This window comes from Podarcis filfolensis, assembly GCF_964270895.1.
Source record: "Podarcis filfolensis genome assembly, chromosome: 2".
Lineage (NCBI taxonomy): Eukaryota > Metazoa > Chordata > Lepidosauria > Squamata > Lacertidae > Podarcis > Podarcis filfolensis.
This window is the reverse complement of record NC_139605.1, coordinates 79748619-79776174: the sequence shown is the minus strand read 5'-3', so window position 1 is coordinate 79776174 and position 27556 is coordinate 79748619. Positions and strand designations below refer to the sequence as shown.

General features: G+C 43.2%; 1 protein-coding gene across 1 annotated transcript in view; it reads left to right on the top strand.

The window, feature by feature from the left end:
- Positions 1 to 26606, top strand: part of GABRA6 (gamma-aminobutyric acid type A receptor subunit alpha6) — a 31595-nt gene extending 4989 nt beyond the window's left edge. The window contains exons 4-10 of the mRNA XM_083597275.1: positions 452 to 672; positions 774 to 856; positions 6131 to 6274; positions 7021 to 7173; positions 7872 to 8131; positions 22430 to 22693; positions 26516 to 26606. Of these exons, the coding sequence (XP_083453401.1) occupies positions 452 to 672; positions 774 to 856; positions 6131 to 6274; positions 7021 to 7173; positions 7872 to 8131; positions 22430 to 22693; positions 26516 to 26566 (1176 nt within the window). The 3' untranslated portion in view covers positions 26567 to 26606. The remainder of the gene's footprint in view (positions 1 to 451; positions 673 to 773; positions 857 to 6130; positions 6275 to 7020; positions 7174 to 7871; positions 8132 to 22429; positions 22694 to 26515) is intronic.
- The last annotated feature ends 950 nt before the right edge of the window (positions 26607 to 27556 follow it).

Here is a 27556-nt window from a genome sequence, read left to right as displayed (position 1 = left end):
CTATAAAAATCCACTAAATCTCTTCCCACCCACTCCCTTGGCTCTCACTCCAGGAAAGCTTTTACCCAACCACAACCCAGTTAAATCCAAACCTCTGCTAAAAAATAAAAAGAAATGTCATCCTAAATCAATACCACATATCTGTTATAAGGCATTAGTTTCAGGAATTACATTCTGTTTTATGAATACATATCAAGATATCTGTTTTTGTGATAGCAAATTATCCATTATTCACTGATTAATTTGGGGCAATTTATCATGAAATAGGATATGTTTTCCTTTCATAGGCTGGCTCCTTTTTAAGGAATTACTTAAGGATAATAGGATTAAAGTGATTAAGTAGTGAATGGAGTGTGGTTAACATGTGCATGTAAGCCTTCCCACTAAGTAACCATATATTGTTACTAGAGAGGCTGGGTCCTGATCTTCAGCTCACTTGTTTTCTCAATAGGAATATACCATGGATGTTTTCTTTCGGCAAATGTGGATTGATGAGAGGTTGAAATTTGGTGGGCCCACTGAAATTCTGAGATTGAACAATTTAATGGTCAGTAAAATATGGACACCAGACACCTTTTTTAGAAACGGGAAGAAGTCAATTGCTCATAATATGACAACTCCAAACAAACTTTTCAGGATAATGCAGAATGGCACCATCCTCTATACCATGAGGTAAGAAAGCACTCTAATGGCATGTACTTTTCTTCTGGCATGTATTTCCCCTCCCCATCTGCTGGTGATTTAACTCAGCTCAATTTTGCTCTCCTTTGTAGACTTACCATTAATGCTGACTGTCCTATGCGTCTGGTGAACTTCCCTATGGATGGACATGCTTGTCCCCTGAAGTTTGGGAGCTGTAAGTCTGCAAATAGTTCCTACCTTTCAATAGAAGCAAAGTCTTAGGCAACATAATATACAGCCTCTTGATATACTGTTTCTTGAAATAGTGTCTTTAGCACAATCACTTATAATGCTAGTATGTTTCTTAAAAATGGGCCCTTAATGAAATAATTTGCAGCAGTAGGATCTTCTAGACTAGGCAACTAGGTCGGCTGCACAAAGCAATGCTTTCTTACAGAGTTCCTGGACTGTGCTTTCCATTGCGCTTTGCTACCATAAGCTGAACATGGCCTTGGTAGTAACTTGTAATGATTGGTGAAATAATAATAATAATAATAATAATAATAATAATAATAATAATAATAGGTAATAGTCATAAGTTTTCAGTGTCTGTGGTTGTAAGTCTGGGGTCCATCAGAACTGACACTGAGTCCCACAGCCACTTTCCTTATTTATTCCTTTAAGAAGCATTTTATATTTAAGGGGCAGAGGAGAATGAAATGCTTATTCCAATCTTAAGTTACAACCAGGAGTACAATTTTAGTCATTGCTGTAAACCTTTTAGAGAAAATCACTTGGTAAAACTAGGCTATCCTCAAGAATGATACCTGCTTGGGTCAGTAGGCTTTAAGATAAGGACTCATAGGCCGGGAACCTATGTTGTTGTTCAACTCCCATCAGCCCCAGCCAGCATGGCCAATGGTAAGGGAAAATGGAGTTGTAGTCCAGCAGCATCTGGGGAGTCAAAGATTTCACATCCTGTGCTAAATCGGTGCCAAGGGAGAAAATGGGCACACACTCAACCCTTTATTCTTTCCCAGCCAAACTATTTGCCTAGGAGTCTGCTGCACAAGGACGAGTTAACAGTGGGAGAGAAACTTAGCCATTGTGCACTGAACTTACCTATCAAAGCTTGTGTGAAGCCTTGTAATTGGAAGCTGGGGATGAAAGATGCCATGTTTCAGATCTCAAGTTTAGAAAAGCTGTCTCATGGAATTTGATTTAGGATGTGAAAACAAGTTTGCCTTGAGTCTCGCTTCAGGGTGCTTTGCCCAAGTTGATGGAAAAATAAAGGATCTTTCCTGAATTTAATTCTTAGTTTCACATCTCCCTCTCCAGTTCTTTGGCAAGGGAAGTGATATTTGTCACCTAGTCTAGTAGGAATATGGAAGTTCTCACCTGCTGGTGTGGAAGGAGGGAGAGTACCTAAAGACATGATGAATGAGGCTTCAAAATGCTCTGTGAAGGATACCATGGCTTCCTTTCTTTCAGCAACAGGTTAAAACGTACGGGCAACATTTTTGGGTTGGAGAGATGCTTCAGTGGTTTCTGCATAAACCTGGATATCATCACTATTGCTTAGTTATCATGCATGATAGGAATAGTTACAATTAATGATTTACTGAGGGAGGTGGATGTGTCCTGTTGTAATTGCAGTATAATACCTCCTGAAGTTTCATCTACTTTGAAAATTAGAACACAGGGATGGCATTAGCCTTCTGCAACAAAAACGACAGTGTCTTTTGGCACCTTATAGACTAATAGATTTATTATGGAGTAAGCTATTGTGGACTAGAACTCATCTTATCAAATGCATAAAATGTTGATCTCAGTTGGCAGATAGCTGTCCATTCATCCACCGCCCACCCTATAGAAAAAAATGTATAAAACATAGGCTTGGATCAGTGCTTAGTTAGTTGCTAAGTTGATCCCATTGAAATTAATGGGACTTAAGTCATGACTAACTTGTTGGATTGATTTCAGTGGGATCTCTGTTCAACCAATTTCATTCGGAACTAACCCACTGGGGCCAGGTGGCCATGAAATGCAAGAAGTACAAATGGCGACAGTTCTGTGTAAAGAATAAATATATGGAAGATAAGCACAGTGACCATATACAACGAAAGTGAGGAGCAGGGGGAGTGAGATGGTTGATAGCTGTGCCCTTTTTGAGTCTTTTCTCCATCCACCAAGACCTAGGTTGTCCTTTCAGCCACTCTGGTATGGTTACTTAACGCCAAGTTGGTCTTTAAGAAAATATCTGTCACTCACAATTTGGTCATAGATGAGGGAGGTAAGCTGGTGTGTATTACCAAGACCTGGGTGGACTAGTTGGGTGGAATTGGCCTGGTGCAGTTTTATCTACCTGAGTACTTTGGTAAACAGCAGGGCAAGGAGGATGTCACTGTGGTCCATAAGGATTCTGTCTCACTCACCAGACCGTTCCACTCCTGTGTAGAATTCAAGGGATTGTGTGGGCCCGGGAGGCAAAATAGGGGTGCTGCTGGTTCCTCGCCCACCCCAACTCAGGACTTCACGGCTACCACAGCCGCCAAGGAGCATGCTGCAGTGCATGCCGTTGATTTGGTATTTGCGCCAGAACTTAAAGAGGATAGTCTGGAGCAGGGGGCTTGTAGTTTCTTTTTCTTTACAGTCTTACTTTGGTTGTCAAACGCCTTGGTACTCATACATTTTAGCTCCCGAATGCTGAAAATCTGGAAGTAAGTGTTCCGGTTTTCGAATGTTTTTCAGAACCTGAACATCTGACGTGGCTTCTGCTTGAGTGCAGGAAGCTCCTGCAGCCAATCAGAAGCCGCACCTTGGTTTTCGAACAGTTTCAGGAGTCGAATGGACTCCCGGAACAGATAAAGTTCGAGAACCAAGGTTCCACTGTATCTGTTTTCCACTTAACAACAGTCATGTCTAAATGGTTTACAGGAAAGTTAATCCACTGTCATGGTCAGACGATTCCTTGGTGAGGTTTGGTCTGATGGCATCAGTTTCCACTTCAGGGATTGGGGACACATGAAGATGGTCCACTCCCAGAGACTAATGGAATTTGATGGATTCCTGAATACTCTTAGGGATTTTGTGACAGAGGCGGTGATCTTATTGAGCCCTATTGTTGCTGTGGAACGGTGTGGTGAAGCAGGTAATCAATGTGACCGCTCCTATGCGCCCTCTCTAGTGGCACGGAGCCCCATCTTCCCCCTTATTTTCAAGGCAGCTTGGGAAAATGAAGCAATTTGGACAATGGCTGGAATGCAAGTAGAGCAAATCTCAGCAGGAAGATGACACAAAGTTTGCTAGAGCACACGATTTTTCCTACCACATGGTGGTGAAGGTGGCAAAGAAGGATCTCTGTTGCATCCTCAGATAGCCATGTGGCAGAGTTGTTCTGAGTGGTATGGGAATTTTTATTTCTTTCAATTTTGTATTTGCAGTTGTAACAAAATAAAAATAAAAATAAAAATAAAAATAAAAATAAAAATAAAAATAAAAATAATAAAACAAAACAAAAACCCCTGCCAGCTGACTCCACCATAGGGGAATTTTTAAAGATTGATTCCTGTTAATATGATTTTAGAAACCTTAGAAAGCTGCTGTGACAAGTTTCTGAGGTACCTTGAGAATAAAATTGATTGCCCATAGGCTGAAATGGACACCAACATTGAGACAGGTTCCCAATAAAATGGAGACTTGGCTGGTGGCTGGTTCCCAGGCCCAGAAACTGGGCAAGTTACCTGTTTTGCACAGAGCTGCACTTCCTCTGAAGGAACAGACACATATTCCGGGGGATGCTCTGAGAGCCATCACTGTCATTGGAGGCACAAGTGGTCTCTATGGAGAGAAACACATTTTGCTGGCATTGGCTGGTAAGGCAACTGTGGCTTTTCCTGGATAGTCTGGCCAGAATGATCCATGCACTGGTAACCTCAAGACTGGATTAATGTAATATGCCAGGCTGCCTTTGAAGTTACTTTGGAACAGCCATGGCTAGGATTGCCACCATGAACATATTGCACCAGTCTTGAAAGAGCTCCATGGATGTTTTTCACATGCTGCTGAGCAAAGTTCAAGCTGCTTGCACTGACTGAAGACAGAGAGTCTTCATTCTATAGACCTGCCTATGAGTTAAGATCTATGAAGGAAACTCACCAAACCATTTCTAGACTTCCCTCCCTTCCCATAAGTGGTTGGTGCTGATTCTGCTGAGTTTTTGGCATCAGCTGAATGCCTTTTTTGCGTTGCTATTTTACATTGCTGGTTGCGTGCTAATTTGGATATTTTCCTGCCTGTTGTTGTTTAAACGTGTACGTGATTTTAATGTCAATGTGATGGTAATGGGATTGCTCTGGTAATGAAGAGCGGGTAAGAGAAATATTATAAATAAATAAAACCGTGATGGGGGAATAATAATGCTGTTGTGACTGGCTGCTGTGCTAATCTGGTGTGCGTTTAAATTTTATGCTGTGCCAGGAAGGGGAACCTTTTTCAGCCTGAGGACTACGTACTGCATTCTGGGCAAGCTGCCAACGGCAGTGAGGCCAGCGGCAGAAGTGGGCAGAACAATTAATGTAAATTTTACCTTTGTAGAATAGGCTAGTTTCTACACCCACTCACATACCCTCATGCATCCCCCATCCAGGCAAACAAGAGGCAGTAACTGAGTTCATGGGCAGATTTCAGCCTGGCAAAAACACTCAGGGTGCAAAACAGGGTCAGTGAGGGGTGTGGCCTGGGCAGAGTGCCAGGAGCCAGACAGAGAGGCTTGGAGAGCTGCATTCAGTGGCAAAGCTTCATGCTCTGGCACCGGGGGCAGAGAGGAGGCGGGCGCATGGCTGGCGCACGTCTCAGGAGTGTGACGCACCACCTGCGGGGGCAGGGCGCCCAGTGCGGGTGGGGGAGCAGCCCTGATGGCACCCTGGGGATCGCGCTGGCAGGGGCGGTGCACTCCCCCCGCACTCCTCTTCCTCCGCCAGTGGCTGCATTGTGCCAGGGCCTGCATTGTACCCTTTGCGTTTCCCAGCTTTTAGGACCTCCTGTCCACAAGTGTGAAAGTTGCACGGAAACTAAAGAGTCGTGCTGGAGAAGCAGAAAACGTTTGCCTTGTTGGCTTTTCCGACAGCAAATGAAATATGGGGGTGTCTATTTCCCCCTTAAATCTAGACTGTGAGATAAGCCTGGAGCAAATCCCTGAGTCTCTTTAACCAGGAGAGTTTGAAATACCTCTCCTTGCATTTTCAATACTCAGACCCCCTAGCCCAAACAGGGAGTCTGCAGAAGCCAAAGTACAGTATTCTCTGGCCATTCTGAACTAGAGCATGTGATGGTTCAATAACAGCAACGGGAACAGTGCATAGAACATAGATCACACCACACTGTGTGCTTCAGCAGCAGCGTCTACCAAAGAAGAGATTTGCTGCTTATTTTTGCACTAGGAGTTAAGTATAATTAGCACATGACAACCCCCCTCCTCTCTCTCTTTCTCTCTCCCTGCCTGACTCAGATGCCTATCCTAAAAGTGAGATTATTTACACCTGGAAAAAAGGACCATTGTATTCGGTGGAAATTCCACAAGAATCTTCCAGTCTTCTCCAGTATGATCTTATAGGGCAAACAGTCTCTAGTGAAACGATAAAATCCAATACAGGTAAGATCACATCTGCATGCAGAGTGCCAACATTAGAATATGACCACTGAGATTTTCAACATGGTACTTTTTACATGCTCACAGTGTGACTTGTCTATGTGTCCAATGGCACGCTTGCTCCAACTGCTAGTCCTTTGGAGAATAAATGATAATGAATCTATTGCTGGGAGTTCTGATTGCTCCTCCCAGTTCCAGGCCACATCTCTTTTCTGCCATGCAGAAGGCGGTTATAGGCTGAGGTGCAAAGGCAAGGAAGCGGGTGTGTTATGGGACAATGAATTCACACTTTGCCTCAAAGCTTCCTAGGCAAAACTAGCTAAAATTCCATTTTATTTGCAAGGTTTATATACAGCAGGAACACTTGGGAAATACAAGATGTTGTCTTGGGTGTAAAATTCAGCTTCCTGTGCTCTCTTTCATTACCCCCCCCCAAAAAAATTTGTTTAGTCCATATGGTTGTGAAGTTATGCCTGGAAATTTGTGGACAATGTCTGTTGAAATCTGAGAAGCCTAGCATTTCAAAGGGACGTGGACAAGGCCTCCCTAATATAAACCAGAATTCATTGAAAAATACAGGGGAAATGCAAAAGGGTAGAATATGTTTGCAAATGCAGGTTTTCCTGATAGCAGAATTATTATTTTTTAATGATGAATACACACAGCCCTCCCTATGTGTTTATTTAAGACATTCCAAGATTCTCTAATACATGGACAAAGATAATGCTGATATACTTGTTTCCTAACAGGTGAATACGTAATAATGACTGTTTATTTCCACTTACAAAGGAAGATGGGCTACTTCATGATTCAGATATATACTCCCTGCATCATGACAGTCATCCTCTCTCAGGTGTCTTTCTGGATTAATAAGGAGTCTGTTCCAGCTAGGACAGTTTTTGGTATGCTGGTATTATCATCTCTGCCCGAAACCACTCTGCATCATTCCATTTATCCACCATTTTTCATTGCTTTGTGTGTTTCTCATAGGCGAGTATTCACTTCAGGTACTCTATTTTCATCTGCAAAGGAAAATAGGCTACTATCTCATTCAGACATACATCCCCTGCATTATGACTGTAATCCTGTCCCAAGTTGTGTTTTGGATCAACAAAGAAGCTGTCCCAGCAAGAACTGTGGCTGGTATTCATGCTTTCTTCTCATGACCTTCATTTGCTCGTTGCTTCGTTCGTTCAGGGTATTGTACTGCGATAGAGATTAGCATTGTTTTTAATTAAAGAATGTGACAGAGGAAAACTATGTGTTGAGGATTTACCTGGGGGTAAGTGCCACTGAATCTTCTGTGTAGTCATGGATCTAACTGAACTCTTGCTGGGGAGATGGTTTCTAATGAACTTCCATAGGATCTCATTGCAAGCCTGTAGCTCTGCGGCTCTAGGAATTGAGTGCCACTGAACGCTTCTCTGCTCCTGCCAGTGGAAATGATTAGTACTTGCTGTGGCTTCTAGCTCAGGCTGTAAATCTGTTTATTGGGTACATGGCAGTTACACAAAGAGAAGTTGGTGTGTGCAGAGCTTGGAAGCCTGAAAAAGGATACATACAGAGGCCTAACAGCTTCCTTGTCACCCTTATTTTGCAGGGATCACCACTGTCCTCACAATGACTACGTTGAGCATCAGCGCCCGCCACTCTTTGCCCAAGGTGTCTTATGCTACTGCCATGGATTGGTTCATTGCTGTGTGCTTTGCCTTTGTCTTCTCTGCACTTATCGAGTTTGCAGCTGTCAACTACTTTACCAATCTTCAGACTCAGAGAGCAATGAAGAAGGCAGCCAGGGCAGCCGCACTAGCAGCCGCGCTCTCAGCAGCTACCGTACCGGCGGAGGACGAGATAGTCTCGGTAATTGCTCACATTTCTGATAATAAGCATCGTATAGGAAGAGACAGCCAAAGTAGTGAATGCCAAACAATTGAACAATATTAAAGTGATCTTAGTCTGGGAGAGATTGCATAATCAAATCGCATCATCAATGCAGGAGCTGAGTAAGTTGTTTCCCCAAACTTTTAAAAGTGAAAGCGCAGGGATTATTTTGTGTGTGTGTGTGTGTATTTATATATATGACTGTATTCCATATCCATTTTATCAGAATATTAATTTTCAGCCTATCCAGTTTGCACGGCAGGAAATATTGCCAGGCAAATTTCTCCAGCGCTTTCTGTGTCACTGGCATGGAAAGCAACGCAGTATACCCTTCAAGGGGATGTGCACACGCCATATATTCTTGGATCAGTTTGTAACTGGCATTCTTTAAGTGGGTCATTGCGGGGGGGGGGGAGAAAGGGGGGATTAGACTTTACAGAAACTTGGCATCTTCCCATACGCTTGGCTGTCTTGGATGCAGCCCAGCAAAAGTTATGGAATGGCTGGAATCTCTCAGTGCCCAACTCACATGAGATATTAAAGGGCTTTACTTCATAGAAGGAAAAGCTGCTGCGCTGGTAATTTCAAACATCTTGTGTTTCCATCATGATAGAAATGCAATTTAAGAACTGCTTGGCAGATGCAGCAGTGAGAGAGACCCTTCTGGGCAAAGTCCCACTCCTCTCTTTGATTCCTCAATGCCCTCATGGTTCAGAGATTCCCTAGATGGCCCCAATATACTTCTAAACTTTCTTTCCTGTCTCCTCACTGGGATTCCTACCTTTTTTTTGCCCACCCCTGCTCATTTGCATCTGCAACCCAGCACAGAGAAATTAAGCAGGTGAAGCTTTCCCCATCACTTCTTTCTGTGTCAAGGAAAATTTAGCTCCTGAACCTCTATGCAGAGTCACAGGGACAGAGCCATCTCCTCTGCCCTGTTTCCTCCACACGGATCTGGTACAGGAAGAAGAGTGAGGAAGCCTGCAGTCAACTTCACTGAACAGGGAGCCCGCAGTGTAGGGATGGTGAACTTAGCCTAGAACTGATGGGACCCTGAGTTGAAAAATACCTGGAGGGCCACAGGTTCCCAGCCCTACAGTGGTGGCCTGATAAATTCTTGCCACACAGATGGAAAGGACAATAGCACAATGGTAAAATATATGCTAGCTATGCAGAAAGTCCTTTGTTTAATCTCTGGCATCTTTCAATAGGGCTGGGAAAGTCCTACAGACAACAATGAGCTAGATCAGGGATATGGGAACAGCTCATTCATTCATTCATTTCTTATTTATTCCATTTGTTTACCACTCTTCACAACACTGAGTGCAGGTAGTCCTTCCAAATGGCCCATGAGGTCATTTCTTGCAAGCCAAACCCACCTATCATTGAGGTGACACCATCTGATGTTACCTGTAAACAGGGGAGGAGCAAGGTGGGGGTGGTGAGGGCGGACCGCCCCGGGTGTCATCAGAGGAGGCATGCAGGAGGCAGGCGGGCAAACAAACAAGCAGCAGGTGGAGGGAAGGAGAGAAGCAGAAGCTCCCTCAACTCAGGATCCAACCCTGTACCCCCCAAAAAAAGCTCAACAACTTTGGCCAACCCTCCCCTAAAAAAAGCTGAACAACTCCTGGCAATGACAATGGGTAGATCACAGCTAGTCTTTTTATACTGTGAGTAGATCGCAGTATAAAAGGGACGTGGGTGGCGCTGTGGGTTAAACCACAGAGCCTAGGACTTGCTGATCAGAAGGTTGGCAGTTCGAATCCCTGCGCCAGGGTGAGCTCTCATTGCTCGGTCCCTGCTCCTGCCAACCTAGCAGTTCGAAAGCACGTCAAAGTGCAAGTAGATAAATAGGTACCGCGCCGGCGGGAAAGTAAATGGCGTTTCCGTGTGCTGCTCTGGTTTACCAGAAGCAGCTTAGTCATGCTGGTCACATGACCCGGAACCTGTATGCCTGCTCCCTTGGCCAATAAAGCGAGATGGGTGCCGCAACCCCAGAATCGGCCACGACTGGACCTAATGGTCAGGGGTCCCTTTACCTTTATCTTTAGATCACAGTCTCTTGGGAGTCCAACTAGACTTCAATGTGGGGTGGGGGGTGACAAGAAATTTTCTGCACCTGGTACCACCTGACCTTGCTATGCCACTGCCTGTCAATCATTCCTGCTGATGCAAGTGCTTTCTGTGTCATGGCGCATTTCCATGCCTTACTGCAGCATCTTCAGTTGATTGTGGCTTCAGTTGTCACTTGGGTCAGTGGCCTGGCTTAGTATGGCTGCTTTCTGTGTTGATACTAGATAGGGCCCCAGGAAGCTAGAAGATGGCATACATAACCTGTTACGGGTTCCCCCCTTATTTATTTCCTTGGGTAACTTCCTTTAAAGTGGGTTGCTGTGGTGAAGTAAACATAAGGGCTGTTTTACCACATACTGAACTCCAAATCGGTTTATGATGCTATTCTATGCCATGATTGGTATATTTTTCCTGGAAGCATTTCCGGAACTTTAAACAATTTTATGTTGGATGGGCAGATGCTTAATGGATACACTTTTCCACACTGCTACTGTTCCATGCCCTGAAAAACATCTGTTGAATTTTATGCAGGTGCCTACGGTACAGGAGCTCTACCAGGAAAGGGAGAAATGCTCTTTAATAAACTTGTACCTCCTGTTCCATTAACGCCTGCATGACAGGCAAGCAACTGAGGAGCTGAAGTTTTCCCTGTCATTAAAGGTTCTGTTGTTGAACATTTACTAGTTGTACAGCTGTTCAAAGTACAGGAACCCTGAAAGAAAAAAAAAGTCTTCAATGCTTTGACCACATTATGGAGTTGACAGCATAATTCAATTATATTGAATTGATAATAGCCAGATGCATACGGACAGGTTAAGTGAAGGATGGGGGAAACCCTCCACTCCTTCAGATATTAAAAAGGTAAAGGGACCCCTGATCATTAGGTCTAGTCGTGACCGACTCTGGAGTTGTGGCACTCATCTCGCTTTATTGGCCGAGGGAGCCGGCGTACAGCTTCCGGGTCATGTGGCCAGCATGACTAAGCTGCTTCTGGCAAACCAGAGCAGCGCATGGAAATGCTGTTTACCTTCCCACCAGAGCGGTTCCTATTTATCTGCTTGCACTTTGACGTGCTTTCGAACTACTAGGTTGGCAGGAGCAGGGACTGAGCAACGGGAGCTTACCCCGGCGCGGGGATTCGAACCGCCAACCTTCTGATCGGCAAGTCCTAGGCTCTGTGGTTTAACCTACAGCACCACTCGCATCCCCCTTCAGATATTAGAACACCCCAAAATAAGGTGCTGCTCTTTGGATAACACAGGCTTGGGTGTTTTAAGAGCTACTGCTAGTGGGTTGGAGCGTGACTACAGAAATGAATTCCGTCCAAGAGGAGTCATGATACTTGGAATGGGATAGTGCTGAGGATATATATCCTACTCCCTACCCCAGTTGCTTTCCCTCTTCATTTCTACTCCTGCTGGTAGTCCTGCATGCCAGTTATTCACTGTATAGGCTGCTGAAGTGTAGGAGGTCAGCCATGTGTTTGATGATCAAGCTGTGTAGGTTTTACTAACGCTGATATTATTGTTTAGTCATATCTGCTTGCGGTGGAGAAGGGAGGTGGGTTTAGATTGCACCTTGTATTCATCTCTTTTATGGACAAAACATTCTTTGTCTTTACGGATGCAGAAAACCAGAAGCAGGGGACATTTCCTCCACCACTCACTGCATCACAATGTTGAGGTGGGAAGAAAAGCTTTACCTGAGTCTCTGCTTGTCAAGGAGGGACACATGGGTTAAACCACAGAGCCTAGGGCTTGCCGATCAGAAGGTCAGTGGTTCGAATTCCCGTGACGGGGTGAGCTCCTGTTGCTCGGTCCCTAATCCTGCCAACCTAGTAGTTTGAAAGCACATCAAAGTGCAAGTAGATAAATAGGTACTGCTCCAGCGGGAAGGTAAAAGACGTTTCTGTGCGCTGCTCTGGTTTGCCAGAAGCGGCTTAGGCATGCTGGCCACATGACCTGGAAGCTGTACGCCGGCTCCCTCAGCCAGTAAAGTGAGATGAGCGCCGCAACCCCAGAGTCAGTCACGACTGGACCAAATGGTCAGAGGTCCCTTTACCTTTTACTGCTTGTTAAATGGCAATTTTTAAAGAACACAAAAAGAAAAGGAAGCCGAACTCTGGTCAGTGTACCACACTCAGGGGCCAGGTTTTTTCACTGATTTCTGCAATCAGCACATTCCAGTGATAAGGCTTTCCCCTGGACTGTGACTTTCCTGCATGTTTGAATGCTTCCCCACCAAAATCTCCCTCACCTGCATTTGGAAAAATGTTAGTAAAAAAGTTAGGCTAAATATTGCTCCCTGGCATGCTGTTTTTCTATGCACGTGTTTTGGAGTTGGTTGCAAGGTGGGGAATATAATGCATGCTTGTGTGTTATTTTCACTGTTGTGGATCCTAGCATGTGCTTTTTTGTATATATTACTTTTCTGAAGAACTGCATTGCTAAAGTGCAGATTTTGAAAGATGGTTGTGTTTTGGTTTGTGAACTTTCTAGATTCTCATTTAAATGCAAACTGAATCAAATCTCTCCCCCATCCCTACGTGTGATATAACAATGTTGGATTTAGTATGGGATCAAGAGGGACAGAAACCCTACTCAGGCATTTGTTCCTCTTCATATAGATATGGCAGTGGGGATGAACACCTTTACTCCACTTGTTCCATTGCATTTCCGTTCACCCTCCATGAGTTGGAGGGTGATGGTCCATAGCAGGGAGCTTGCTCAACTCCTACAGACTCCCTGATACACAGTGCTGATGGCCACCCTCCTACTGTGAATGGCTGGGTATGTGCCAAAGAGGACAGGGCATGAGTGCTCATCCCTGTTCTTCCTCTGTGCGATCAACATTGCATATACAGTCGTACCTTGGATCCCGAATGCCTTGCGAACGTTTTGGCTCCCGAATGCCGCAAACCCAGAAGTGAATGTTCCAGTCTGTGAATGTTCTGTGGAACCAGAACGTCCAATACAACTTCCACAGCTTCCAATTGGCTGCAGGAGCTTCCTGCAGCCAATCAGAAGCTGGGCCTTGGTTTCTGAACGTCTTGGAAGTCGAATGGATTTCCAGAACGGATTCCGTTCAACTTCGTAGGTACCATTGTAGTAACAACTGACTGGAGAGGATAGGGAGATAGCAGGATGCCATAGTTTCTTGAAGGGCTATTATTGCCATTAAAGGTAAAGGTAAAGGGACCCCTGACCATTAGGTCCAGTCGTGACCGTCTCTGGGGTTGCGGCGCTAATCTCGCTTTATTGGCCGAGGGAGCCGGTGTACAGCTTCCGGGTCATGTGGCCAGCATGACTAAGCCGCTTCTGGCAAACCAGAGCAGCGCACGGAAACGCCGTTTACCTTCCCGCCGGAGTGGTACCTATTTATCTACTTGCACTTTGACGTGCTTTCGAACTGCTAGGTTGGCAGGAGCAGGGACTGAGCAACGGGAGCTCACCCCATCGCGGGGATTCGAACCGCCGACCTTCTTATCGGCAAGTCCTAGGCTCTGTGGTTTAACCCACAGCGCCACCCGCGTCCCTTCATTATTGCCATTAGGAGTGCTCAAACAAAAGGGAGAGCTGGCATTTTGCTTATAAATATGCCTATGTATTTTAAACACACACACACACACACACACACACACACACACACACTTTAAATTAGTGTGGTTGGAAAGATTGCCTTTTGGTGACAACATAACCCCTCTCCCCAAGTTCAAGATCAGCTCGAGAAGCAGGGATAAAGCCTGCCTGCCATCCTGCTGAAGCTGGTTCCAGCTCTGTTGCCAGCTGATGATAGCTGGCAGTGCCTGCAGTTGATAGGGCCTGTACGCCTAAGGCAGCACCTTAATGTTTGCATTTTTCATTGCAATGCCTTATAGACACTTGTAAGAATAAGCGCACATAATAGGCTTGCCAACGCTCAGAAAATGCTATATAGCTTTTAAAAAATGTCATGACATTTGAGAAGGGCTCAGTAGAAATGACTGAAATATCATTTGATTTGTCGGTATCACATTGCCTATTAGGTACACAGCGTAAGAGCAAAATAAGGTTTACAAAAGCAACATGAACCAATGCCAGACAACAGGAGTGGATGGCCCTTTTAATGACTAGGGCTGGATGCTGTGCACATTTATCTGGGAGTGAGATGTGCTGGACTCTGTTTCTGAATTTGTAGGCACGCAAATGGAGTGCAACTTAACAGTACTAGCATTATTTGAGTGCCACTTTTCAGAACCGAAGCTCTCCATGAAATGGAGAGTTGAATGGAGTATCCTGGATAAGGGGATGGCTGGCTGGCTAGAACACATAAGCAGGAACATTTCAAATTGGAACATTTTTATGTGGTATTATGTAGTTTTATGTAGAAAAACAATGACCAACATGCATGCAGAAGGGTATTGGAGTCTCCATGTGTGATGGTGGTGATTGGCAAAATATTTGCTTGGGCCCCCAACCAAATCTTCTAAAAGGGTATCAAGTAACATCAACTCCTTTGATGCATAATGCTGTAAGTCAAGTACAGCAAGGTCTATTTATGGGGAATTTATGGGAATTCAGAATATATTCACTTTCTATGGACTAAACGTTTTGGCATCAAGAACAGTGAATTACAAAAGGAGAGGTGGAACTATATATATATATATATATATATATATATATATATATATATCCCTGTTTGCGGGGATTTTTAAAAAACAAAAACAAACAAACAAATGTTTTCTATTTCATTCTTGCACAATAGATATTTCTGCTTATAATCCGATTTCGATCTGAGCTATGTGTTATAGTTGTAGGAGACTATATTAAAATAGAGCAACTGTGAAAGTAAAGAACATTGAAGGAATATCTCAGTTCCTCTTAGAATTGCAGCACACAGTTCACAGTAATACTGGTAGCAGACAATATACTACATTTAAATTGCTGGATTTGTCCTATATTTACATTCTGTATTTACATTCTCTGTATATATACACATAACAACTCATTAAAAACAAGTAAAACAAACCCAGCAAGTGATGCATCAGGTTGACTAGTGTCTGTGCAAATCTTGATCTGTTGCTTCCATGAGACTGCAGTGACATCGGGAGATAATGCATCTTTAAATGGCGCATGGAAAAGCTTTTTACCTGCCAGGATTGTATATTTCTCCTGCTGCTAGTGCTACTGACATTAATAGCATCAAGAGACCAAATTGCAGAAGTTTCTTTCCCAAATATAGAAGCAGATAATGGGTAAGAGGGAGAGAGAAAAATGAATGTAGGCTGTCCTTTAATTAATTTAGACTGGAGATTTGAATAGAATTCTGGAACAGGCCTGGATAAAAGAAGAAGAAGATCAACACGTGTTTTATAAATTAGCAGTGCTGTGGGATATTAATGTTGCAATAATAACAATAATATCATTTAAGTGATTGTCTCTCATATTATTAGTCAGTCTTTTATTGCCGGCATGGTTTATTGTTGGGATGATTCTTGATGGAGAGACTTTCCATGGGATAGGACCCACCTATTGAGAGGCTTTCTCTTTTACCAGTTGTAATCTCCAAGCGTGGCTGTCACAATGTGGGAAGTGCTGCTCAGATATTTGGTAAAGGGAGATTCTCTCCTTTTAACCCTCTCTAAGAGCTGGTGCTCAGGGCATTCAATGCACCTGTTTGCCAACAGACTGAGTGAACACAAGGAGGCCACAGTTTTTCATGCAACACACAATTAAATTATATCTTCAACATAAATCAAGATATAAACTCAGTTCTTCTAAGATACTGTGATTGCCACTAATAGTATGAGACCTGGGACCATTGTGGAGGAATAATCTATCAATGATTATTAGCTACACCACCTTAAAAATAGGATTCCTGTATACCTCTGATTACTAAATACTGGAGACCAAGAAGGATATTACCCACCATCCATTGTTTGTGAACTTCCAGACTGCTTGATTAGATTGTGTTCTTGTAATGATATCAATTTCACAGAACTCATGCTGTTTAATGGTAATATTTGTCACTTGCAGCAATTTCCGTTTAACTGAATTACCCATAGGTAATATCAGCTTTAGCTATCCATGTACTTGCAGTTGTAATAATTGCTGAAGTACAAAGACCTGTGGTCCTATCACCCTGGAGACCCCAGGGCTATCATCGCGCATTGCCCAATGTCAGTGCTGTCTTGTGACATTATACTGCCTGAGGAGGTGCAGCAAATGGCAGCCTCCAAATCGGCCAAAATGCATAGTTACCCAGGCTAGCCAGTCCCTTATTTTCTGTTTCTATTTATTAAATTTGTTTGTCACTTTTCACAAGCAGGACTGCTCCAAAGCAACTTACAGCATAAAATGCGTTACAGATGTATAAAACAGGAGTAAAACACAATACCTAAATGATATTAAAAGAACAAATCCTATTCACCTGACTAAAAGATGAACACTAAAAAGGCCAGAAAACAACTCACTACCCTCCCAACCAACCACCAAAGGTGGGAGAATGGAGATAGACTTCAAGGCCTGAGAGCTGGAAGCTCCATTTCATATTATGCCATCACACTAGGAATTCCATTTTTAAAACTGTGAAGCTGATCTGATCAGTCACATGAACCAAAGGAGAGGATTTGCTGTTACGAAGAGAGATTTAGTGAAATATAGGAAGCTTCTTGGGACGCGGGTGGCGCTGTGGGTAAAACCTCGGCGCCTAGGACTTGCCGATCGTTAGGTCGGCGGTTCGAATCCCCGCGGCGGGGTGCGCTCCCATTGCTCGGTCCCAGCGCCTGCCAACCTAGCAGTTCGAAAGCACCCCCGGGTGCAAGTAGATAAATAGGTACCACTCCAGCGGGAACAGCGTTCTATTGTGCTGCGCTGGCTCGCCAGATGCAGCTTCGTCATGCTGGCCACGTGACCCGGAAGTGTCTTCGGACAGCGCTGGCCCCCGGCCTCTTAAGTGAGATGGGCGCACAACCCCAGAGTCGGACATGACTGGCCCGTACGGGCAGGGGTACCTTTAGGAAGCTTCTTAGTATCATAGAATTGGAAGGGACAATGAGGGTCATCTAGTCCAACCCCCGGCAATGCAGGAATCTTTTACCCAACATGGGGCTTGAACCCTCAACCCTAAGATTAAGAGTCTCATGCTCTACTGACTGAGTTATCTTGGACAGTAGGAGTAGCTGAGTGTGAACCGGCAGCCTGTAGACACTGGAGATAAATTGCAGATATATTTTGATCCCAAACTGAGGTCTGGCATCGCAATTGGAACAGGAGGCAGTTCTTGCCGTAAGCTAGTTAAATGGATTAGGAGGTGGGAATTGTATTTTTTGTACATTATTCTTTTAAGAAGAACTGCAAGAATGGGAACTCTATTGGCAATCTATGGCAATTATGCCAAAAGGCTCTTCTAGTGATATATCTGCTTGTTAAATGTGAAGCATGCATATTGAGCAAAGGTAATAATCTGATTTTTTCCCACAATAGCATTACAACATCAAACACCTATATCCTGAATCTAATACATTACAGAGGAAATAAGAGAGGTCCATTTCCTGACTGCCAATTTGATGTTATTGTAATTGATTTCTTTTAACTTTACTGGAGATGCCACTAAGGTACATAATTCGCAGATATATGGAAAGTAGAAATAATAACTATATCGATGTCTTGGTGTAAACTTTTTATGGCATCTAGGAACATAGAGAAGTATTCATTTTATGTGACTGCCTGACTACAAGTTGCACTGATAGCAGGAATCAAATATCCATAGCACAAAGAGGACACAATTTGGTGATATTTTAATATGAATACCCCTTGAAAGTATTCCACAGAAATATAGAATGGTAGGTATAAATTGCCTCTTTAAAGTACAGGGTGAATAAATAATACCCTCAAAATAAGTTAGTACAAGTGTTAGCAGAATGCAATGCAATAAAGTATAGTAGCTGCATTTTAAGACCTCAAGCCCCTATCTAAGAAATGTGCTCAAATTTATTGCCCTCTTGGAGAAAGTATTAGCATACTAAGAAGAAATATAAAATCTCATAGAAATTCAAGTTGAGAACACTTAACAGCTAAAACCAACACTAACACCCCAGCTTAACTGCCATGGATGAAAGTAAGGGTCACTATTTATATAATATATGAATTGACCCAGTGTCCATGAGATTTCCTTTCATCCATTAGAAATAATTCCCACTAAGAAACCATCTGTAGTTGCTGTTATGGCACGGGCAGTCTTTGCAATAGAAGTGGATATCCATTCTGAATTTTTGTTGGAACGTGAAAGACTGGGTTTGGTCCAAAGCTTTCCTGCTTATCCTGACATTGTTGACTCTCCTCCCTTCCCCCCTCCATCATAAACAGAACTGGAAGAAGGCCCCAGAATTCTGGACCTACCTGTGTGTGACATGTGCTGTGATTAGCATGCGGTGTAACTCTGTTCAGAAGGGACAAGGATTCTAATAAGGCAGGCGGCAGCGCTTTCATTCCTTTTGTAAAGCAAAGGCACCTCAAGCCAAATCGGAAAGTGACTGTGACTGAAAGCAGTGGCTCAAAGACTCCATTTATAGAGCAGGATTATTATGATGATTAGTGCAAGTGGACATGGATAACCCTCTTTCTGCTTCTGTGACACATCTGTGGATGATCTCCCCTTTAAATCTGTCTTCGGCTTGCTGTGTAGGAGGGAAAATAGAAAATCAGACATCTGTGTTCCTGATAGGCAGAGCCCCATCGTATATATGTACATGTAGACTTTAGAACCTTCTGCAAAGCATTTTCCCTGCCAGTTATTTGGGTTAATGTGAGTGGCGAAGGAATGACGATTCAAGAAATGGACATTTTAGAATGGGGAGGTGGGGGGGAGCAGGAGTGACTGAGTTTGTTTGGTCTACAGAAAAGTAGGTCACTAGAAGATCTTCTCTTTCTGAAAATCAAATACGATGGGAGAACACCCAATTATCCCCATCACTGGGGATCCTGTGCATATATCCAAATGTTGTATTTCCATTCCATTTCTGAAAGAGGCCTCTATTAGGAGGTGCTGCCAGTTGCTATTGAAATGGGAATTCTCTCCAATCCCTCCCCCACCCCTTATCTTAGCTTTTTGGGAGTTTGTCTCAGGATTGCTGGGATATGAAGATATCCTTGTGTTCTCTATACCTCCTTTTATTATGGCAGTCTGTAGCACATGAGTGAATATATTTGCAGTGAGAAAGAGGATTGTAGCAGAAGCTCCATCTCTACTTTCAAAAGTGTGAAGGCTTCATGTATGGATAGAGAGGGAGAGACAGACTCTCATGTTCTATATACAGTGGTACCTTGGGTTACAGACGCTTCAGGTTACATACGCTTCAGGTTACAGACTCTGCTAACCCAGAAATAGTACCTCGGGTTAAGAACTTTGCCTCAGGATGAGAACAGAAATCGCGCGGCGGCAGCGGGAGGCCCCATTAGCTAAAGTGGTACCTCAGGTTAAGAACAGTTTCAGGTTAAGAACGGACCTCCAGAACGAATTAAGTTCTTAACCTGAGGTACCACTGTACCTCTTTATGTGAATATTCTAACCAAAGATGCAATAATACAGTGGATATTTTAGAACAGGGTTGCCTCCTGGATGGCTAATTTGTAACTGTGGAGCCAGTGCTTAAGCACAGCACTTAAGCCGGCCTTCTCTAACCTGGCAAGTGCTTTGGTGTGCTATCAGCCCCTGCTAGTATGTTCCACAGGCAGGGATGAATGGAGTTGGAGTGGACTAGGTAAAGGGACACCATCTTAAGTTGTCAGTGGCATTTGCTGTGTAGCACGGAATGAATCTTCTGCTTTTGCAATGGAAACACTTGGTGCTATCACTGTATCACACTATCAGATCACTGGCAGGGAACCACAGTGGAAATGAGCTTCATAAGCTTTGCAATATTCTCCCAGGGCCAATTCAGGTAAACAGATCACTTGGTAATAATCCCATCATGTGCCAGCTTTCTCTGTCAATGACCATGGCCTGCGGATGACAAAGAGGTCTTCCCTGTAGAGATGTGGGCCGTTACTAAGGAAAGCAAGAGACCTGTCTAAGAACAGACCCATTTTTTTTTGCTACTGAGACAGCTGCATTAGGTCTTTTGTTTTCCTTTTTCAGTCTCAATTTAAAAATCTGCATACATTTAAATAATTGAAAAGTGTGCTTACATTTAATGCAATTAACATGTGACGTTAATTCTTTTTCCCTGTGGGAAAGTTTGCATCTCTGTTTGGTAATGAGTTTGCCACCATGAGTCTGCACCACAGCCAGCGAAGGCCTAGGAAGATTATTCTGGTTCTGAGATATGTTTGTTAGTGAAGTGGGAGGTTTTGCAGAGGAAAAGCCTATGTGCCTCAATTCCACCCTCAGCCTGTGTCCTCCACTGTCCCCCACTTTACACAGTGCTGATTGCTGCATGGTGGGAGAGGGCTTTTCTTATGAAAAGTTCAATATATATACCGTATTTTTCGCTCTATAACACGCACCCGACCATAACACGCACGTAGTTTTTAGAGGAGGAAAATCCGTAGGCATGCCACCCGTAGGCATTCCCTCCATAACACGCACATACATTTCCCCTTACTTTTTAGGTGGAAAAAAGTGAGTGTTATGGTGCAAAAAATACGGTATATATTGTTAACTTTGCTGCATTAAGTGTGCATTCTGTAGTTGATTTCCTTTGTAATGCTTTATTTTTAAATTGGCAAGATAATATTTTTGTTTCTTGTTAATTATATTGCTTGGAATATTAACTTTATATTTGACTTTCTCCTGTAATGTTTTATTCTGGATTGTTTTATTTCATGTTTTAATGTAGTTTGTAAACCCCTTTGAACTTTTTTCTTAAAAATATAAAGTAGTATAGAAATGATGATAATGATGATGATGATGATGATATATTAATGGAAATAACTATACACTCATATCCAGATTGTATTGACCATTGAAGCATACAACTATCCTTTCTACATCAGTAAAGCATAGAAGAAAGCAAATCTTGATGTAATCCTTAAACTGCTGACAGCTGTTTTTTAATAGTGTTTTGTAAAGCCCATGTGCACATCATCAATACAGAGAAAGGGAGAGGGGAATGTCCCAAGAGAGGACCAAAGGAACTGAAATCTGTGGCAAACTGTGCAGTTTGCAAATTTTGAAAAGGCAACAGTGGGACAAAGGAGAACCCGGACTGCATTGGCTTCACTTCAGAAATATGATAATATAATCCAGAATCTTGAGAGAAATTTAGACTGGCAAAATTTCCAAAACATTTCTAGTTTATGAAGAACACTTGGCAATGCAGAGCAAAACCAGGTGAAAGCACTTAGCCCAGAACCAGTGTTGGGGCTCCCATTGCTTTGAACCGAAAGCTTCACTCTCCTGCTTGCATCCGTGACTGTATCCCCTCAGTAGTGAGCGTTGAGGCTCCGTTTGGTTTCTTCCACTCTTAAATGTGTTTGTCCTCAAGCCTCCCTTGCAGACACTCACACACAATTATGTATCCTTGCTGGGTGACACACAACATGAAATGACTCTTAAATATATTAGCCCCAAACTGCTGTTGTAAATGCTGCAGGCCATAGTGAGATGTGGAAAACAAAGCCATATAATAATGTGCGTTTGGTAGAGGTGGAAATTGAGAGAGCAAAGTATTCTTCAAGTCCAGAAAGGAGAGGTTGCTAGGAAATTATAGGAGAGGGGGGACAGCATATGGAGACCATTTTGGTCCAGTTTTTAAGTGAATGCAATATTTGATGTTTGAATTTGTCCTTGGAAAATTACAATTTATTAGAGGAAAGTGCAGTTCGCTACAGAAATTAAACAGTTGTTGGCTTTCTTCCAATCTTCCTTTTTTAAAGCATACACACAACAAAATATGACGTCTCTGGATTCTTCTATAAGGATGTTTTCTCATTTAATGTCAGAGCATTCCACCAAATATAACCTGCCAACAAAGAATGGAGATCAGAGGGATAAGATGCAGATACATAGATTTCAAGGGTGACAGCAATGACTTCCAGTGTTTCTGTGCTTGTTTGTTTCATGTTGATTTTAGAGCAGGCAGTGGCAGCTAGGGGGTGGGAGAATGATTAAAAAATGGAAGAGGGGAAAACAAGAATTTAATATTCTTAAATATTAAGTATGGTGAATAAAACCACAGAGCCGAGTTTCTTGTAAACTGTGTCGTAACTGTATTTCTCCTTGTAGCACTCCGACTCCAACTGCAACTTGAAGAAGCGAGTCAACTCTATGACGTCTCAAACAGATCAATCCCTCGAAACAAGCATGTTGTCCAATAGTGCATCTCAAAGTCAACAGACATCTGTTACTACGCCACCACCACCACCGCCACCACCACTAATTGGAGGCACGAGTAAAATAGATCAGTACTCCAGGATCCTCTTTCCAGTGGCATTTGCAGGATTCAACCTGGTATACTGGGTGGTTTACCTTTCAAAGGACACTATGGAAGTGAGTAGCAGTATTCTCCAGCAATATGAAACCTGAATCTGTATTGAGCTGAATTTAACACTAAAGGAGAAGTTTTTGAATGAATAGCTATACCATGGGCCCACCACATACAAGTACTGTAAGAGTTTGCTTCCAGGGGTCCACGCACAAAGGCCAAATTGCAAAAGTCAGGAACCCCTGGAACTGCCTCCACAAAGTGGACTGCTGCTTACTGTGATCTGAGAAGGTCACGGGAGGCCCATGAGAGCTTCCCAGAGCCCTCCCTCGACCTTCCCAGACCCCTGTAAGTGAGGAGGTGCCTTCGTTACCAGCCTCAGGGACACTTCCAGAGCCCTCACACCTCCTTCCCAAAGCCTGGTAAGCAAGGAAAACCTGCTGGGTGGATGGAATTAAATAAATGAGAAGTGGAGAACTTTGTCTTGCAGGCTTACTGTAGTTGGTATCTTAAAGTCATGGTCAAGGCCATGACCAAAAGGGATTTACTTTTCATTTTGACGGAGGAAAAAATCAATTCATGAAAAGGGAGGGTGCAAGCATGGATTTTCTTTTTCTATTAAAGTGACTGGGCAAGCTGGCTCCTTCAGGAGTTCCTTCTGCACAGCGGTGTATACACAGTGAGAGAGAGGGAGAGAGACAGACAGACAGACAGAGAGCGCTAGAGAATATAGCTTGACTCCTAAGATAAGAAAGTTTCACATTCCTTCTCTCCTGCAACACCCCTGCCAGCCTCTCTATAGGGTCTGGGGCCTCTCCTGAATAATGGGGCATGGGGTGGGGTGGGGTAGTTGTAGGCCAGGGATGGGATACAGAACTTTCCTTCTGTAAACTTCCTCAAGTTAACTCTTCTTTAGGATCCAAGCCAATATGTTTATTTTGTATTTGTTTGTTAAATTTGTATCTTGCCTTTCCACCAAACAGTACTTGAAAGTGGCAAATGATGGCAATACAAATGCAATGGTTGTTCAGAAGTTAAAGCCAGATGAACACCTGGTGGTTTGCTTTGGGAGTCACCAGCTAATCTGACCAGGAGATGGGCTGAATCGGGGTAATCAATGTAGAGCCCTTCAGATGTTGTTGGGTCTCCAAACTTCCATCCAGGCAAGATGGCCAGAGGTCAATGTTTACGGGGGCTGTAGCACAGCAACATCTACAGCGCATCATATTGGCTGCCCCTAGGATGGATAGAACAGTCTGCTGCCTTGAGCCCTCATATGATTACCATCACCTATGAACTTGTTGATGTCATTTGACTCTTCATATGTGATAATAAAAGCATTAGGAAGCATCCAGTTATATTTGAAAACAGCCTACTAGTTGCATTACCCCTGTTCACAAGGAATAAATAATAATAATACCTGGCAATGAAATATTATAATATATTTGGCTGATATGGGGTGGGCATTTTAAAACTGAAAATCTACTTACAGTGAAATTATCTATGAAGCTAAATCATGTTTCCCCACAAACAGGAATAGCGACTCCTGGGGAAATAAGTTGTTTCCTAACTGTATGGTGGTAGCCTAGATCTTCAGGCACAGGAAAAGAATTCTATTTGAGGAGTAATTGGTTGGTTGTGTGGTTTAGGAATCCCACATAGTGTTTCTTCAAGTGTAATTTATCTGGGGCAAAGTGACAAATCCAAAACACAATCTCCAAGGTAAAATTATAAGCGGAGGTATTTAGACTACAGCACTTTGTGAAAGTCAGGTTTTGCTGCCATGGGGAAATGTGGGTTTACCACTGAAATGCTGACAGATGTTTAATTGCAGAAGCATGCCTGGTGATGTTTATAATTTGCAAAATCAAAGTATTAATATCATTGTTTTAAGAGGACAGACATCCCCTTCTACGCAAGATCAATTTGCAATTAATCTAGATGGAATGTTGCAGTACACAGCTTCTCTATCATACGCACATGACTTTGGACGAATGCCATATATTTCGTAGTTTATCTAATGCAAACACACACTTCTGGTAATCACAGTGGGATTTACCACTCTGCAAACTAGCACAGACAGTCACAAGCCAAGTACAGAGATTGATGGAGTACGGATTTTCCTTTCCATTCCATTAAAGAAGCTGCCTGTGTGAATGTAGAATTAGGGACAAAAGAACATTAATTTTTGGAAATACCACAAATAGATTCTCTCATGTCAAGAAGATTTGCTACAAAAAAATGTGGACCTAAAATAAAAAAGTTTATAAACATTTTTTTAAATAGACAAATGAATATTTTAGTCTTCAAGCCACCACTCACCCAGGTCTTTAGCTGAGCTTTTAGGATGCCAGGGAATTTCACTATCAGAATGTTTATCAACAGCACAGTTTCTGAGAAAAAAGCATAAGATTAATGTTTTGCTGAAGATAAACTTCACACTGTAACTGTATGCTTTGTTGGGCGGGAGAGACAGGAGCCCAGGGAGGCAGAGCTGCAATCTGGGGGCTGTGTGGAAAGAGGAATTCAAGAGCAGACAGAAGGGTCAGAAAAGGAAAAATGAAAGATAGGATGGGTAAAAGAGTAAACAGGCTAGATAAAGGATGGTTTGAGAGAACAGGAAGTTATGAGTACAAGGAAAAGTGGGGGGAGAGGGAAAGCCTTACACCGAGGAGGAAGAATATATTATTTAATGTGATGAAAAGAAAAGGAAATTAAGCTTGGGGGGGGGGGGAAGGTCATGGACCCTGTTGACCAGGAAATCCAATGACACAGGAATAGCAGGAAGCTGGATATTACACTCTTATTTGAAACAACCAGCCACAGAGCATTGTTAAGTATAAAGTATAAGTATACCTATGGTATATTGTCTAATTTGCAATGATAATGAAATATCTGCTGGGAGGAACGCAGAGAGAAGAAACTACATGGTGCATCTGCAGCAGCACAACTGGACATCTTCATCTGCCCCAGCTGCAACAAAACATGTCTCTCCCACATCGGTCTCTACAGCCACAGCAGGCTCTGCGACCTCCCAACAGCTTGACTTCACCCCCAAAGGCACGCTCCTCCATTTTCTTCTGAGGAAGATGGATGCCAGCACAATGACAATGGAACATATACATTGGTACCTCTGGTTACGAACTTAATTCGTTCCGGAGGTCCGTTCTTAACCTGAAACTGTTCTTAACCTGAGGTACCACTTTAGCTAATGGGGCCTCCCACCACCGCCCCACCGCTGCCGCATGATTTCTGTTATCATCCTGAGGTAAAGTTCTTAACCCGAGGTACTACTTCCGGGTTAGGAGTCTGTAACCCGAAGTGTTTGTAACCTGAGCTGTTTGTAACCCGAGGTACCACTGTACTTGTTTGCTCTTTGTTTCAAAAAGATGAAAAATAAAATAAAATAAAAAGTTGTGTTGAGGTGGAGAACTGGATCTGACTGATGGGCTGGATTCTTGTCTCCCCCACCCCTACCTAATGGGCCATGTTTGACAGGTTGGTGGGGTTGCTCACCTGACATCACAGTGACGTCAGGTGACCCATTTCCCCCATGTGCTTTGAAAACAAGGCATGTGGACAATGGCACAGTTCTTAAAACTTTTAAGCATGAACTTCAGAATTATTCACATGTAAGCTTTTATGGAGCTACATTTCAGTTACTAGGCAGGTGGGAGGGGAATGTGTAGAAAAGAAATAGCTAGAGAGTCATTGCCATGCACACTTCATATCAGGCCTTATTGAGTCACGTCAGCTACGATTCTTCCATACAATAAGCTGCTGATTTAGGTCTTCTGAGACAAATGAAAATCAATAGCACCCGTGTTGCTGATTGACTGCCCTGAGGGAGTATTTTACTGAATTTTCCTTTGACTCTTTCCTTTCAGTTTTTTGAACCTACTGCAATGCATCTTCGAAATGACCATCAAACCAACTGATGGCTGCAAACTCAGGTGTGACAAAGGACCAAAAGACTCACCGGGCTAAGTGACTGGTTCTAAAGACAATTGTGGGGCTCTGTTCACTGAATGTAAAATACTTCAGTGTTTGAAGACATCACTATGAACTCTTGGCACAATCCATGTAAAGTATGTACCCCATGGAGGGTGATCACTGGAACAAGTCCTTCTATTGATTCCCTTTGTGTTTTAGCTCGGTCTCTAAATAGCTCAGGGCTGAAGCTTGGGCTTAATTATTCACTTATGCTCAAATTGTTGCTCCCTACAAGGTGCTTTTCTAGGCCATGTATCAAATTGCATAGCATGGTGGTGGAATAATACTGGCACAAACATCAGGGTGAGAGGCTGCCACTTAACCAAAAAATTCAGACAAGCACACTTGTAATTAAGCTGACCTAAAACCTGATTCTATGAGCACTTACTCATGAGTAAGTCCTGCAGAATTTAGCTTACTCCCTGGTAAATGTGCATAAGACTAGTAAATGTGCACAGGACTGCAGCCTTTGTCCCACCAAGTTAAATGGGAAAACATGAGCTAATGCTGTGTTTAAATATTCCAGGGACAGTAGCATTTTATAACAAAGCAAACCAGACTCAGAATAACACCTTAACATCCTTTATGTACCCTGCTTAAGTCAAGGTCTTTTAGATTTTTTTAAGGTGATGTATAACTTTTGATAGGGACGCGGGTGGCGCTGTGGGTTAAACCACAGAGCCTAGGACTTGCCGATCAGAAGGTCGGCAGTTCGAATCCCTGCGACGGGGTGAGCTCCCATTGCTTGGTCCCAGCTCCTGCCAACCTAGCAGTTCAAAAGCACATCAAAGGGCAAGTAGATAAGTAGGTACCGCTCCGGCGGGAAGGTAAATGGCGTTTCCGTGTGCTGCTCTGGTTCGCCAGAAGCGGCTTAATCATGCTGGCCACATGACCCAAAAGCTGAACGCCGGCTCCCTTGGCCAATAAAGCGAGAT